Here is a 14,066-nt window from a genome sequence, read left to right on the forward strand (position 1 = left end):
AAGAAATTGCTGACTTGTTATCAACCTTAATGACCACACGTTCACTTGCTTCTCCAATAGCTTCACTTAGCAACTCTTGTAACCAAATAGCTTGTTTTGCAGCTTCTGTTGCAGCCATAAACTCTGATTCACATGAAGAAAGAGCTACCAATTCTTGTTTTGTAGAACTCCAAGTTATAGGACTCTTGCCAAGGTAGAATATATGTCCCGTTGTGCCTTTACCATCGTCGATGTCTACGTTACATGAGCTGTCGCTGTAACCTAACAAGCCGGTACCTTTACCACGTTCATATCGCAAACCGAGAAAGATAGTGCCTCGAAGGTACCTTAGAACTTGTTTTATCGCTGCTCCGTGTGACACTCTAGGATCTTGCATATAACGGCTCAAAACTCCAACGCTGAATGCTAGGTCCGGTCTTGTATGTAATAAGTATCGTAAGCATCCAATGTTTCGACGAAACTCTTTCTCATCGACCTTCTCCTCGTCTTTAGCCTTAGAGAACTGAGCGTTTTGCTCCAACGGCACGTGTGTTAGATTGCACGAACTCATACCGCTTTCCTCAAGAATCCGTCGGGCATATCTATCTTGTTTAAGTATAATGCCTCCATCGTATTGTAATACTTCTATTCCCAAATAGTACGTCAACATACCAAGATCACTCATCTCAAACTTCGCTCCCATCTCTTTCTTAAACTCAGGTATAGCTCATGAGGATGAGCCAGTGACTAAGAGATCATCGACATAGACTACTACGATTAGAAGCTCCTCACTTGCTTCTTTACGGTAAAGAGAGGGCTCTTTGGAGCACCTCTGAAAGTTTAAGCCATGCAAGATCTAGTTAAGTTTTATATTCCAAGTTCTTGGAGCCTGCCGTAAACCGTAAAGGGCCTTCTTAAGTCTATAGACTTTGTGTTCCTCTCCTGCGACCGTGAAACCCTCGGGTTGATACACAAAAACTTCCTCTTTCAGCTCTCCGTGGAGAAAGGCAGTCTTGAAATCAAGATGATGTATCTCCCAGCCATGAGAGCCAGCTAATGCTATGATCAGACGTATAGTCTCAATACGAGCCACTGGAGAAAACACTTCGTCATAATCTACTCCGTGCCTTTGAACATAACATTTTGCTACCAGCCGCGCCTTGTATTTGTTGATAGTCCCGTCGGCATTGCGCTTGATTTTGAAGACCCACTTCAAGGCTATTGGCTTTACACCATCAGGTAACTCAACAAGATCCCAAGTATTGTTCTTTTCTATAAAACAAATCTCATCCTTGCACGCATCAACCCAAACTTTTATCTTTCTCGCTTCATTGTAATTCCATGGTTCGTCATTGATAATCATTAGCAATCTCTCCCCCTCTATTTCCGCGAGAAGAACGTAATCATCAAGATGTGAGGGTCTGGTGATGATCTTTGTTGATCGTCTAGGTAATGGTTCAACTTCATCATCTTCACTACTGCCATTATTGTCATAACCGAGATCTTCTCTGTCCTCATTAGCTCGAGTCACAGGCCCTGCTTCATTTGTGCTCTCGATTACCCGAGATAGATCAAACTCAAGTTCTCCAGAATCGCCGTTGTTATCTTTACACCAGTTCCAACTCTTGTCTTCTTCGAAGATCACATCCCGTCTCACAATGATACGTTTGCTCAAAGGATCATATAGCCTATAGGCTTTTGATCCTGGTTCTGTTCCAAGGTGGACAAGAGTTCTGGACCTGTCATCGAGTTTCTTTCTTCCTACACTTTCGGTTCGTGCTTGACAGACACATCCAAACACTTTGATATGACCGAGATTTGGCTTGCGTGATCTACAAGCTTCGTATGGTGTGCATCCCTCCAATGACCTAGTAGCAACTCGATTGATTAGATAGGTGCAGTGCCTTACTGCTTCACCCCAGAGATGGTTCGGGAGTTTCATGTGTTTTAGGATGCTCCTAGCCATCTCAAGGAGCGTTCTATTACGTCGCTCCACTATGCCGTTCTGCTGTGGAGAGTATGGTACGGTTAGGTCTCGCTTAATTCCGTTCTTCGTACACTTGAAACTCTTGAGAACAAAAATCTCCTCCTCTGTATGTCCGTAAATTCTTGAGTTCTGTACGAGTTTCTTGTTCAGCACGTATCTTAAAAGTTTTAAAATTTTCAAAGGCTTCGCTTTTCTCTTTTAGCAATGCCGTCCACATGTATCGAGAATGATCATCTATTAGGACGAAGATGTATCGACTCTTGGCTGGGGTTGGTGGCGTGATAGGTCCACATAGGTCGGCATGTACCAGCTCAAGGAGATTCTTTGCTCGATATGATGTAGCTTGCGGGAACGGCTTGCGAGTTTTTTTTGCTTTTAAGCAAGACACACATGTCTCGGAGCTGTGATCGATATCTGGAACGCCGTTTACAAGCTCCTTACGTACCATGAGTCTCATTGTATCCTTGCTAATATGCCCCAAACGTGTGTGCCATAACGTACTGTCTCCTAACCCCTTTACTTGTAGACATTGTATGAGATCGACCTGTAGAGTTACTTTATACAATCGATTCTTTGCTCTAGTACTCCTAACCATTAGCTGTCCATCTCTATCATATAGGCTTAGTTGATTATCTTTCATACAAACTTCACACCCAACTTCTGTAGCTTGTCCTAAGCTGACGATGTTACTTCGTAGTGCCGGTGTGTAATATACATTCCTTAGCACTTTTTTTTCTCCACCTCTAACTATGAAACGGATCGAACCTTTTCCCATTATGTCTATCCTGGAATCATCTCCGAACCGTACCTTTCCAGTGATCATTTCGTCCAGCTCATAGAAGAACAGTCGGTTACCACTCATGTGGTTGCTAGCGCCATTATCAAGGTACCAGATATCCATCGAATCTTCCTCACCCTCAAGCCTCTTAGGATCTACCTTGTTCTCGTTAAGGTAAACTATCTCATTCATCATGAGAGCGTCTGCTTCTTGTGTGTTGTCTTCCTCCTTCTTCTCAACAGTTTCTTGAAGATTCAACAGTTTGTCGGGACAATCCGTAGCATAGTGTCCGAGTTTGTCACAGTTAAAGCAGGTAATGTGAGATGCATCACCTCCACCAGCTCGTCCTTGCCGATACGTGTCTCTTTGTTGTTGAAACGATCCCCGCGAGCGGCCTCTTCCTCGCCAACCTGTTCGTCCACTGCGTCCTCGTCCACGATTGTTATAGTTATTGCCGTAGTTCTCTTGCCTCGAGTCTGCGTACATCAGTTTACTCGAGTCATCAACTGTGTCTTCTTCTTCTTCAGTTATTCTTTCTTCGTAAGCTTTCAATCTCCCAATGATATCCTCAAAGCTTGTCAAGTTTAAGTCCAATACTTGCTCAAGTGAAGCTACAATATGAATATACTTCCTTCTTGGCAAGCTTGACAAGAATTTCTTGACAATCTTTGGCTCCTCGATTGTCTTCCCTAAGGAGGCTGCCTTGGAGGTTATCTCTGAAAGTTTTCCAATGAATGTATCAATTGTGTCTGCATCTTTCATCTTGAGTCTATCAAACTCAGCCATCAAGGTTTGTAGTCTTGCTTCACGTACTCTCTCTGCTCCTATATGGCGTGATTTCACAGCATCCCAAACAGATTTTGCATTGTCTAAATCTCCGACTTGAAGAACCAAAGCTTCAGGTATTGATTGGAACAACAAGGCGATGGCCATATTGTTTTTATCTTCTGCTTTGCTCCCAGAGTCGATTGTTTCCCAGACTTTGCTCACCTTTAATGCTATCTTCATCCTCATAGCCCAAACTGTATAATTTGAAGAAGTAAGCATCGGAAGCTTAACAGATGCAGCCCCGACATCTTTGGTGCTTAGCACGAGATCACCTTTCGTATCACTCATAGTTGTTTAAGCTCTGATACCAAATATAGAATCTCAATATCAATAAGAAGTCCTTCTCTTATTATTCAATCACGAAGCTCAAAATCAATATCTCAAACACACACTCCTATGCATCACAATATGCATTACTATATATAGGACCTAGACATGTCCTAATCCTTATAGTATTATCACACACATAATATCCTAATCCTTATAGATAATCATAACTTTAAATAAGAAAAAGGAAACTTGCAACTGAAGCTTATCCAACAATAGAGTGATGGCTCTTCTCCTCCCAAGGGTGATAGTTAAAAAACAAGAACTAATAGCGTTATGCAAACTTAAACCAAGGCGAGAGGTGTGTCGCTCAAGCAACTTCATAGTTGGATCGGTGATGTCTATCGAATAAATCGTGTATTTGGTCAGGAGGATGAACTGAGGACGGGGGAGAGACAGGTGGTTGTAGATGAAACTCCTGTCGTTGAAAAGAGAGTTCCATTGTTTGCATACGGTTCTGAACCGAACGAGAAATTTAGTTGGAAGACGAGTGAGTATTTCTTCCTCCAGTTCCCATGGAAGCCTAGGCATTAGGAGTTTTTGTTTTGTTTTCGATTAAGTTACTAAAATGAATGAATAGCTATGACTATGGTATCAAATATATACGTTCACCTTTTTCTTGTTAGGAAAAAAAATTATACTATAGGATTCAATACATTCAATGCTTTTAAGGAAATTAGTCTTCAGTGAAAATTTTGAAAAACAATCTTGGGAAACAAGTAAAACTTGAGAAACAAGTAAATTCATAACTTCTTAGAAACGAGTTTAAAAATGGAAATCAGCAAATATAAACTTGTGATTGGTTATATCCCAATACATGTTTTACGTTGCACTAAATTTAATCAATTCGGTATTGAAATGACAATATCAATCTGTTTTCAAATGAAAATTGGTGGTTTGATTTTGGTTCCAAGAAATCTAATGTTCTCTTTTCATGTATTTTAAAAGCTGGAGACTCCCTGATGAATGATCAAACATATGGTTTAGTTAGTGATACAGATTCGTTATGCCAAACACTATTTGTAACTCCACTAAAATACATGAAAAGAGAAACAGCTTGAAGAAACCTCTCTAATCATATGCTAATGCAATGAATGAGTCAGCTTCAGCTTCATTCACAGTTCCACAGATTAACTAAACCTCTCTACTCTTCGACGACGCAGCTCATCTAAAGGAATATCACTAGAAGAAGAAGAAGGTGCGTGTCCCTGGTTCACTGACCATCCGTTACCTCTACCCCGTCCCAAGCCACACATCTCACAAACACTTTGCCAACCAGAATTGTCATAAGTACACGACTGGCATCTCCAGATACCATTCTGGCCTCTCCCCACTCGTCCTCTCCCTGAAATCCTCCTCCTCCGAAACCTAACCAAACCGCTCATAAACCTCAACGGCCAAGTCACCGCTCGAGTAACACCTCTAACCACCATAGTCACAGGGTCTGATCCCGAGTGAGAAGAACGTTTGATCTTCAAGTAGAGAATACCAGCAAGAATCCCACCCAAATGCCCAAGAAACGAAGCGCTAGGCATAAACATCTGCACAAGAACCAGCTCTGCCCAAGCAGCGTACTTAGTCGGGACTAGGATACCATACACGCTGGTGTAATCCTCATCCTGAGAATTGAGAACAACTTTCAAAGCAAAGATGACGCCAGAGAACCCCACGGAGTACTCACTGTAAAAGGCTCTTTCGTAGTCGAAGAACACGTGGAGAGACTTGGCTAACAGCAACGTGACTCCTTGGGACATACCGAGAAGCGTAAACACCATCGAAGCGAACTCGCTGCTTCCCATGGATGTCTCGAGCTTGATACCTTTCCAGAGAAGAGACATCATGTTGTAGACTAGGTGAGGCTCGTCTACATGGTAGAACGGTGATAGAAAGAAGCGTTTCAAGTCCTTGTGCTGTAAAAGTCACAAACTTTGGATTCTTCTCATCTCAAATTCTCACAAGAAATTACATAAAAGAGAATCGAATTTGAGATTTACCTTGAGGATGAGGTTTGGATTGAACCAGACCTCGTTGATGTGAGGGATGAACGGATCGACGAACGCCGGTCTAAGATAGACGAGAGTGTTGGCGGCTAATAGACTTGCCGTCACCGGCGGTTTCCACGGCAGTCTGTAGTACTCAGCGACGGTGCTGAGCGCCAGAAGAGGAAGCATCCCTCCGCTTGCTCTTCTTCTCCCTTCAACAGAATACGCCATTGATTGAAGCTTCGAGATGATTCTTTCCTTGTGATCTTCTTCTTCAAAATCTCTCTCGGATTCCTAAAGTAATCTCATTTATTTATTACTTGTAGCACTTTGGTCTCCACGAAAACAAACTCTCCAGACGCTTCTTTACACGTGGGACCAACCTTTTGTCTAACTAATAAACTCTCGGTTTCGGATACGGATCAGTTTTAAAATCCCACAAAACTCAAAATCGTAACTGAACCGAAAACCAAAAATTTCGGCTGGGTTTGGTTGTTTTGGGTAAAATCGGCAGGCCTACTAGAGTCTCTTAAGCCTTTTGTCTTTCTTGATTAAAATCTATGAAGTCGTTACCTTTTGTTTTTCTTGATTTATGCAAATCTAAAATTACATTTTATCCACCGATTTTTAAAAAGATCAACTTTTTGGTGAGACAATGTTATGGGCAACTTGATGTAATTTGTATACAAACGATAAGATAAACATACAACATTAGAGCATCTCCGAGAAAAAGAACTTTATTTTGAAGTTTCAAAAACTTTATATTTAAAGTTTAAAGATGTTCTTCTTCGAAAACAAAACTTCAAACTCAACTTCAAACTATTTGTATTTTATAATACGGATCTTATATTTGTCATAATTAATTTGAATTCATAAAACTTTTATAAATAACTAGCACATATATAAACATATTATAACAATATAAATTAATAAAATATTCTATAAAAATTTAAATAAAAATAACTTAATTAATATTAAACTTCAAACGAAATATCATATTATTCAATAAAATGATTTTCGTAATGCATATATGATCTATTAGTGCATTTCAAAGTAAAAATGGCTATCCTCATTTTTACTTTATAGATTACGAGTTAAAAATTGTTGAAATCGGATAATATTGATACCTGTAAATACATAAGATCGGAACAAGAAAGTAAAAGAAAAACATAAAATATTGCTAAAAGACTAATTTTTTTTGATGATATTAATACTCGTGAATATATTTGATATGAACAATAAAAAATTGTACGAAAAATACATCAAAAACAACAACAACAACAACAACCATCTTCAGTTACACAAAAAAATTGGACAATATTTGAAAATTTTGAAGGTTCCAGATCAAACTTACCCGACTATTAGTATTGTTGTAATATTTAAATTTGTAAACTAGTTATGTCTTCATGTAATTTTAAAAAATCTTTTTTGTTAAGTTTCTTTTGTATATTATTGTTGTCTAAATATAGTTTAAAATATTTTAAATCTTATTTTAAAGTTTTATTTAATTTTATTTGTAAAATTTAAAATCTGTAAACAAAAATTAAAATATATATGAGATATAACTTTTTTAAGGATTAAAACAATAAACAAAAAAATATTGATGTGTGATTATAGAGACCAAAATGCAAATAAAAATATGAAACTTCAAGTTTTGAGGAGTGAAACTTCAAATACAGAATTTCACTCTTCAAAACTTCTTTTTCTTTAAACTTCTTTTTGGAGAAAGAACAGTAAAAAACTTCATATTTGAAGTTATATACTGTGTTTTGGAGATGCTCTTGAGTTAGTTAAAGGATTTTTATCATCCTAGTGACTGTCATCAGCTTTAGGCCTAGTGTTGATAAGCATTTTGCGAAGCATTGTGTTCTCGTTCATCAAAGTAGAGATCTTCTCCTCAAGCTCATTATTGTTGTTCTGCAACTCGTTAGCTCTTGATTCCATATCACCCACATACACTTTCTTCCTCTCCCTCGCTTCTTGTGCCGATACCCTATTCCTCAACAATCTGTTTATTTCATACCAAAACCAACGCACATTCATTATCACTTCTTTCACGTTTCAATTGCATAACTTTAGTAAAAATGACTGATTCATTTGACCGCTTGTGGCTTCTGTATTCTTTATCGACTGGGTCTCGTCCACGGCCCCGCTTGGCGGTTGAAGTTACGTTTTGGGTCTGGTCAATCTCCGGTTTGCTGACTCCGTCGTCGGCGTTGCTGCTTAGAACACCTGTTGATCCAGCTGCTTCCATGTCAAGAACCATCAACAACTCCTCCTCGTCACTCTCCTCTGAAAATTATACAAACCCATTTTCTTAAAACCAAAATAAAGAGCAAAAAAAAAAAAAATCATTAAAAACAAGTAAACAACTACCAGTTTTGTGCTTCTTGGGGGAAGAAAAGGAACTCGAGTTCCCATTGCGTCGTTGAAGAGACATCAATATATTTTACTTGTCTTTTCAGATTTTGCTGAAGACCAGAGTAGTAGAGAGAGTAACATGTTAAAGAGAATACCGAACCAATGAAATGGCTTCTCTTTCTCTTCTTTGGGACCACTGCAAAGTCTGAAACCAATCAAACACCACCAAATAACTCTGTAACTCGTTTTGACGTAAAAGTCTTGAAAATGTTATGTTTGGCTTATAGAAGAACACGTATGTTCATGCAAGACCACAAGTGCAAGAGTCTCTCTCAATCCAATGGTCGAAATTAACAGAGCATATATAATGTATCTCCATTTTCCTTTTTACACTATACTACCTGATTGAGATTCTAAAGTCTTTGATTGAGACCACAATTGATTGTCCTGTTTTTGCTTTTAAAGTCTTTGTTCATGATTTCTTATGGAAACAAAGCTTTATTGACAGAGCGTGTGGGTTTTAAGACCATAATTACTGTCTAGAACAATACAAACGTACTACAGACAAAGTCAGAGACTATGTGCGTCTATTTGTTTGCATGGCGTAGAAGGCATGCACAACACACTCATCATGTAGCCATATATTGATGATAGTCCGATATATACCTTTTGGTTTCTATTCCTTGCTTTTGTGAACTTAATTTATACCACCATTTATTTGACCAAAAAAAAAAGTGGGCTTTTTGCAGAATTGACCTATAACTTAAAGTCAAACACAAAACTAACCTCATTTTTTGTGAAAATTGGTTTTGCCCTATTCACCCCACAAGTTCATATAATTTACGAAAATGCCATCAATTTTTTTTTTCTTTTTTTTTTCGAAAATGACATTTTTACTCTCTCACCCTCATCATCTTCAAGTAATTACAAGATCACCATTGTCATCAATACCACAACCACCATGAACAACCAATTTGAAGCTCTTAATGCTCCCAAAATCGATTTACCCTTCTTCTTTTTCCATTCTTGTGAACTAAACACAACATATCTCTCACTTTCTCTCCACAATGAGCTAAAAAAACCCAAGATTTTGATTCTAAATTTTTTATGGTTCATAGAGTCATAGAAGCTAACGATTTTGGGTGGGTTACTTTCGTTTGTGATTTTGTGAGCTTGGAGAAGCCTTATGTATGCTAAGGAACTTATCTCACCAATTTAAGGTATGACATCGAGTTTTTTTCCAGATCTGTTCGTCAGACGACTTACTTGGGAAGTCGTCTGGCTGTAGACAACTTACCTGGAAGTCGTCTGGTCAACGCAGAGGTTATTTTTGCAATTGACTTTGAAATTTGTAACCTGAGACGACTGAAAGTTAAGTCGTCTGTTTTTGTTTGGTTTCAAAAAAAATTCCAAAGAACCTAGACGACTTACATTTCAGTCGTCATAGGTTAGTTTTGCATTTGACTGGATAATTTCAGAAGTTTGACTTCCCCAGACGACTTACATTTCAGTCGTCTGGCGAAAATTAAAATAACAATATTTTTTAAAAAGTAGACGACTTACAATTAAGTCGTCATAGGTTAGTTTTGCAATTGAAAAAAAAAACTTCAAAATTTAATTATACACAGACGACTTATAATTCAGTCGTCCACGAGACGACTTACTTGTAAGTCGTCCAGGATTTTTTTTTCCGAGATTCTGGTCAAACCTCGTAAATCCTGGACGACTTACATTTCAGTCGTCTCGTGGACGACTGAATTATAAGTCGTCTGTATATAATTAATTCTTGAAGTTTTTTTTTTCAATTGCAAAACTAACCTATGACGACTTAACTGTAAGTCGTCGACTTTTAAAAAAATATTATTATTTTAATTTTCACTTGACGACTGAAATGTAAGTCGTCCAGAAAAGTCAAACTTCTGAAATAATCCAGTCAAATGCAAAACTAACCTATGACGACTGAAATGTAAGTCGTCTAGCCTTTTTGGAGTTTTTTTTAGCCAAACAATAGTAGATGACTTATTTTTCAGTCGTCCGAAATAACAGATTTCAAAGTCAATTGCAAAAATAACCTCTGCGTTGACCAGACGACGTATAGTTTAGTCGTCTGGACAACTTAGATTGAGGTCATCCGCGTCTTCTCCACTAGTTTTTAAGTCTTCTACGTTAGTTTTTGAATAACTTGTATTTTTAAGAGTGATAAGTAACTTCAAGATATGTAAAACTCATATTTACAAAATATGTTCTCTCCTTTAGTTTTACTAAATTTGACTAAGTTTTTCAACGCAAACTTATAATAAAATATGATATGCTTTGACTAGTTACTGTTGTTTGTTTCCATCTCTTAAGTATTATAGTTATAGACAATAATGATGACTATTGTTATGAGTTGGAAGAAGGGTTAAAATGCTTCTTAAAATGTTGTATCAATATAAAGCTACCAACATTCTTGTTTATTAAGATGAGAAAAAGGCCATTGGAGTTTATTATTGCATATGAGAGATCCAAAAATAAGAAAAAGGCTACTGAAGTCTATTATTTCATTGATTTGTAAATGTGTAAACACATTATTAGCACATTTAATACATCTTGGAAAACATTATTACTGATTTTACAAAAAATTCACAACTAAAAGAGTAGACATGCAATTCACAAAACAGACCACAAACAAAACTATTATAGATCATTCCTCTACAAAGACAAGCTTGGATTCCACTTGAGTAGACAAGACCACACGACTTTTAAGAAGTCCAGACGACTTCTAAGAAGTCCAGACGACTTCCAGGAAGTTCAGACGACTTCCAGGAAGTTCAGACGACTTCCAGACGACTTTACAGGAAGTCCAGACGACTTTACAGGAAGTCCAGATGATTTTACAGGAAGTCCAGACGACTTTGTCAGAAGACTTCCAAGAAGTCCAGACGACTTCCAGACGACTTCCAGACGACTAACAGGTAAGTCGTCCCAGAAGTCTTCCAGATCTGAAAAACCTGCATATTAAATCCAGATCTGAAAAACCTGCATATCCAAAAACGTTCAAATGGCTTAAAACAGAAAAAATGAGTGAAAGATTAGATAAATCTACCTTTACAGAACACACAAAAATACATATCTAAAAATAATAGATCTACCTTTAAATTAGTGGAAGATGAGTACAATCTAATTAAAAACCTGCAAAAAAGATAGATTAGTAAGAAAGATATGAGACAAAACTGGAAAATTCATATAAAGTTTGGTGTTTTCAAGTCAAAGAGATTAGAGTGGGTTTGGAGAGTTTTAGTTTGGTAAAAAAGTAAGAACTTTAGACAACAAGAAGTTACCAAATGAAGAAAAATCAGACATAAGAACTTACCAAAACGCTCAGATCTATTATGAAAGGGAGACTTCGTCAAAAAGACTTCCATGAAGTCCAGACGACTTCCTGGAAGTCCAGACGACTTCCTGGAAGTCCAGACGACTTTGTCAGAAGACTTCCAAGAAGTCCATACGACTTCCAGACGACTAACAGGTAAGTCGCCCAAGAAGTCTTCCAGATCTGAAAAACCTGCATATCAAATCCAGATCTGAAAAACCTGCATATCCAAAAACGTTCAAATGACTTAAAAATAGAGAAAATAAGTGGAAGATTAGATAAATCTACATTTGTAGAACACACAAAAATACATATCTAAAATTAATAGATTTACCTTTAAATTAGTGGAAGATGAGTACCATTTGATTAAAAACCTGCAAAAGAGATAGATTAGTAAGAAATACATGAGACAAAACTGAAAAATTCATATAAAGTTTGGTGTTTTCAAGTCAAAGAGATTAGAGAGAGGTTGAAGAGTTTTAGAATGATGAACATTACATTTTTGTTGCAGCCATTTGAGAGGAGGAGAGAGAATGTGTAAATTTTTCTTTATATAGGGAGACAAAAAATCCAATTAGGTTAAATATTTTGACTCAGACGACTTCCTGGACGACTTACATTTCAGTCGTCTGGTGAAGAGTTATATCAAACCAGACGACTTACATGTAAGTCGTCCAGAAGAGTTTAATATTTTTAGCGGTAAATTAAATATTTTTAGCGGGAAACTAAAATAGAAGACTTTCCAGACGACTTACAAGTAAGTCGTCTGGTTTAAATTATTTAAGCGGGAAAATAATTTTTAAAAAAAAATTTAGGCGGGAATATTTGGACGACTTACATTTCAGTCGTCTGTTTTAATTTCTTCACCAGACGACTGAAATGTAAGTCGTCCGAGTAAAATGATCCGGTTAGATTAAAACGTACATTGATAAAATTAAAGGTTTTTTACGATGTGGACGACTGAAATATACGTCGTCCGAGTAAATTATTCAACAGACGACTGAAATATAAGTCGTCCACACCCTAAACATAACCCCTAAACTTAATTATCTAATTAAAGACTTCATAAAATCAAATCAAACTTGAAAAGTGTTTCCTATACACATAAATAAACACATATAGGTGAAAACTAATTTTTGAAAAAAACATTTTTGTTTTCCAAAATCTAACCCTAACAATACATACAATACTACAACATATGTTTGCCAAACTCCTAAACCAAAGTATTTCATGATTCACTACTTCCACTCATCTATCTTCAAAACAAATCAATTTTATCATATCTTAATTTATATCACTTAAAACTATTTATAATTATTTGATTTTTATTTTTCACGCATCAAAATATTTTTTTTACAAGATTTATAAATTATTTTTAAAATAAACAGGTACCAGACGACTTACACTTCAGTCGTCCAGACGACTTCCAACATCTCAGACGACTCAGACGATTTACTAGGGCTATATTCGTAAAAATGGCTTCTGTTTTTTTGTTTAGTCACAAGGGGCTGAGCTGTAATTTCACTAGGCTTTTAGGTTAGTTTTGCATTTGATTCAAGTTTGGGTATAGGTTTGGGGTTAAAATCAAAGTATACCATTAACTTTCTTTTGTATTATTTTTAATAATGGGATGGATTCCTGATCAAAACCAGACTAGTCCCAAGGCTTGTTGAAATGCGGCTATTCTTGCCACTCAAATTGAACACTAGCTTAGTAAATTGTGGAACTCGGTTCCTAGTTTTTATCTACGACGAGCTAGTCCACTGTACACAGAAACAAACAACCAGACCACACCTTATTGGTTATGAATTTTATTGGTAATTAACACCATGGTGGAATAAGTTAACAGATGTTCAGGTTTTGTAATTATTAAGATTTTATAATCGCAAGTATTGTATTCTAAAAAAAGAAAACGTAATTATTAGTATTCTAATTTAGCTAACAATTTTAATAATTTTTCTCTAGGAATATCAAGAAATTTATCGGCTTTATCCGTAATGAATCCTGAATTAGAGGTTATAAATCATTGAGACTCGGACTTGTCACTAGAACCGGCCGGCTCTAGATGGCTAGATCAAATGCGACTAACTTTGGTATTTTGGAGCTTTCTGGCGGGTTTAATAAGAAAATAAGGTTTGAAATCTCTGTTGGTGATTTATTAATGCTGGTTAAAATAATCTTATTTATCACTCTTACATGATATTATACAAAATTAACGTACATAAACTTTTTGTCGTATTATCTTTCAAGATTCAGGACTAATACACATTAAAAACCTATGGCCTGTCGACCTTTGGTTTGTGCTATTTTTATCCGTTTTCTTCTTCAAATTGGATAATGAGTCAGATTATGTGTAATGTGTATCACCCAAAGGGATCCCCGTGCCTTAAAATCAACTAAAATAATTTGATGTCACTTTTTGACGAAGTACTATCCAAATGATTGATTTTCATCAGCAGCTAGCAGACATTC

General features: G+C 36.8%; 2 protein-coding genes across 2 annotated transcripts; both read right to left on the bottom strand.

Moving 5' to 3' along the window:
• Positions 1-4,836: 4,836 nt before the first annotated feature.
• LOC106422806 (rhomboid-like protein 14, mitochondrial) lies at positions 4,837-6,281 on the bottom strand. The gene is made up of 2 exons (XM_013863603.3): positions 5,894-6,281; positions 4,837-5,809 (listed from the first exon to the last, which is right to left on the bottom strand). Exons 1-2 carry the CDS (start codon positions 6,110-6,112, stop codon positions 5,030-5,032), a joined length of 999 nt encoding a protein of 332 aa, XP_013719057.2. The 5' UTR covers positions 6,113-6,281; the 3' UTR covers positions 4,837-5,029.
• A 1,133-nt stretch (positions 6,282-7,414) lies between these two features.
• LOC125587632 (transcription factor HY5-like) lies at positions 7,415-8,711 on the bottom strand. The gene is made up of 3 exons (XM_048758466.1): positions 8,258-8,711; positions 7,984-8,173; positions 7,415-7,889 (listed from the first exon to the last, which is right to left on the bottom strand). Exons 1-3 carry the CDS (start codon positions 8,319-8,321, stop codon positions 7,691-7,693), a joined length of 453 nt encoding a protein of 150 aa, XP_048614423.1. The 5' UTR covers positions 8,322-8,711; the 3' UTR covers positions 7,415-7,690.
• Positions 8,712-14,066: the final 5,355 nt, after the last annotated feature.

Source organism: Brassica napus, chromosome C5 (assembly GCF_020379485.1).
Source record: "Brassica napus cultivar Da-Ae chromosome C5, Da-Ae, whole genome shotgun sequence".
NCBI classification, from domain to species: domain Eukaryota; kingdom Viridiplantae; phylum Streptophyta; class Magnoliopsida; order Brassicales; family Brassicaceae; genus Brassica; species Brassica napus.